The 2,507-nt window shown below is 57.2% G+C and overlaps 1 protein-coding gene and 1 pseudogene across 1 annotated transcript, besides 1 other annotated feature; one reads left to right on the top strand and one right to left on the bottom strand.

The window, feature by feature from the left end:
- Window positions 1-625: 625 nt before the first annotated feature.
- Window positions 626-647: a microsatellite.
- A 703-nt stretch (window positions 648-1,350) lies between these two features.
- On the bottom strand, window positions 1,351-1,740 carry Tco025E_09989 (uncharacterized protein; the record flags this gene model as incomplete). Its single annotated transcript, XM_029376783.1, has 1 exon — window positions 1,351-1,740. One exon carries the CDS (start codon window positions 1,738-1,740, stop codon window positions 1,351-1,353), a length of 390 nt encoding a protein of 129 aa, XP_029223084.1.
- Window positions 1,741-1,895: 155 nt separating this feature from the next.
- On the top strand, window positions 1,896-2,507 carry Tco025E_09988 (hypothetical protein; annotated as a pseudogene).

The raw sequence follows: 2,507 nt of genomic DNA, 5'->3' as shown, positions 1-2,507 counted from the left end.
TTGTGAAGTTGTGGACGGACGCACATCAGTATCAGCTGACGTTTCTATACGAAGACGTCCCCACTTTCCCATTTATTCAATAGCCGTAGGAACAGGGGGGGCGATTAGGAAATGGGCGCAACAGTAAGCGCTTTCAGTGAAGTGTTTTATCGAATATTTTTTGAGGACTTGCGTCAGAAATGATTGCAGCTTGTGGGTGTGCGCCAACACTATTTCATAAATAATATGTGTGTGGAGTTTGTCGCGGTGTGTGGGGAGGGTGAGTTTGGGCAACGCAGGGTGTGTTTTTTGCAGGTTAAGTGAGTTTACCAGCGGCGACAGCAATGGGTTGGTGCCCAGCACCGCCCATAAGTCGTGGATCAAACTGAATTTAAGCTGTTCCTTTTTTTTTTTCCGCGTTGGTGCAATGTTTCCTATTATTTTTTTTTTCATGGCGTCGTTCTGGCCGGTGTGCCGCCGCAGTGGGTGCAGCCGAATTCGTCCCTGAGGGCCTCGGGCAAACGATGTTTGACGCTTCTGTCTCTTGATGAGTTGCCATCCTGGGCGTATGTGCGCCTGCTCCGTGCGTTGTTTGGGCCGCACGCACCGGGCGAGCAGCCGGAAACTGTGGGCACTTTGGCGCCGCCCTCCCCCTCCTCCTCCTCCTCTTTTCCCCACTGAAGGAGTGAGTGCGGGAGGGGGCCGCCTCGCTTTGTTCGGCGGGGCTTTTTTGTTTTTGTGTTTTTGAAGGGGCAGCGGAGCAATTGGGAGTAAACTCCCCCTTGCGGGGGTGCGGGCTTCGGAGTTGTTTGCGGTGAGGGTAAACTGTGTGTGTGTGTGTTTCGGCGAGGGAGCAGCAGCGGGGCGGTGACGGTCCCAATGAAATGTAAACGATGTTTGTGCCTGCGGACTTCCAGTGGGAGATGAGGCAGATGCATCCGTCCCCGCGGGTAATGTGCACCGTTTTGTGAGTTCACCCGCCCTATACGCCTTTTGCTTTTGCTTTTGCGTCGGGGGTCCATCGTGACGGATACGGCGGCAACAGGGCCGGCTGACGTCAAATGCTCTGTGGGCTTGGGCCCCTCCTCTTCGCGAGCCCCCCGGCTGTTTGGCCACGCACAGCTGCCGCCCATGCACCTCGCAGCTGCCAAGTCTGTGGAGGACTCTTGCCACGGCACCGGCGCCGTCCTGGATGAGTGTCTTTTCTATGTTTCTGTGCTTAACCTGACACCACAGCCGCCGGACGCGGTTGTGCAAATGCGCTTGGACGGCCTCAGAGGTGCGATTGGGGGTCGGGTGCCACAAGGCGCCTGCGTCACGGGCTGGCCTCCCTTTTTTATTTTTTTGTTGGGGAACCTAAAAGCAAACAGGCTACCCGCCCGCACCGCCCCCGCCTCTGGCTGAGGGCGAGCCACGCCGCCGGGAGGTCTGCCGCTGCTGCGTGGCACCTTGTGAAGGCCATTCGCGAGGCGCCGGCTTTCCTTGGCGTGCGGGCCAATGCCTCAATGCGTGCGGGTCCAACACTGCGCCTGGGGTTGTCATTTGCCGGCGGCGTTCACCTGAAATTTGACGGCTCTGCTGCGGCGTAGGATTCACTGGAAAAGGTGGAGGGGTTGCTTGCCCTGATGGGGCTTCGGGAGGCCTTTTAGTGACATCACCCAGCACACGCCGGTTGCTGACGAGGGCTTTACTGGAGCTCAGCGTCCCGCAAACCCTCAACCTCTCTGCAGAGGTCGTGCGTAATGGTTTCAGGTGCGACATGCACGGCGAGGATTGCAATGTGCCGATTTCCAACGGTGTCACAGTCCAACATCTCCGTGTCGGTTAGCCTTGCTGAATGTGTGCAGCCGCATCGTGACAAATAACCTGGTCCCGCTTTCGGCACAACTTTTGGGTAAAATGCTCGGACACACACGATGAGCTGTGGGGCTGTTCAGGATTCCCGTGCATGCCTTCCGGATGTTGGGAAAAGTGGGTACTCAACTCCACCCTCAACTCCGCCTTTTGGCGGGCGTGCTTGCTGTGGTGTGCCGCTTATTTGTCACCAGCCGCCGCCGCCAGGAGTCTATTGGCGTTAGCGTCGAAATGTGGTAACTGCACGCGAAGGTGACCCCGTATCAATTGAGGCGTGCACTACTGGGAGGCGCTGCCTTGATGACTCTGACTGTTCTCGCAGCCTTTGGCTTTTACTTGGTCCAGCGCCACAACTGCGGCCGGTTTGTTTGTTTTGGGGAGAAGCTTTTCCATCAATGAGTTTCCCACTCATGGACTCCACACACACAAAGTAGTGTATTTTGCCGGCGTGTACGTGTTTGCGGTTCCTGTTTTTTGTTTTCGGCGGTGTGCGTCTTTGCATCACGCCGCCGGTCACCGTTGTAATGCACGCTATTCCCGCAAAACCTGGCCTGGGGATCTTGGGGCCGATTGGCTGCTTTGACAAATTCTCATTCCTCGATTCCTGCGGGGCGTGCTCCTTGTGGGGTCAGGGCCGCAGCTGGAAGGCCTTGCCTCGGCGGCGGTGCGTGCTG

Source organism: Trypanosoma conorhini, assembly GCF_003719485.1.
Source record: "Trypanosoma conorhini strain 025E chromosome Unknown Tco_14.4_contig_01398, whole genome shotgun sequence".
Taxonomy (NCBI): domain Eukaryota; phylum Euglenozoa; class Kinetoplastea; order Trypanosomatida; family Trypanosomatidae; genus Trypanosoma; species Trypanosoma conorhini.
Note: the sequence above shows the minus strand (reverse complement) of the source record. Positions and strands in the feature narration are given on the sequence as shown.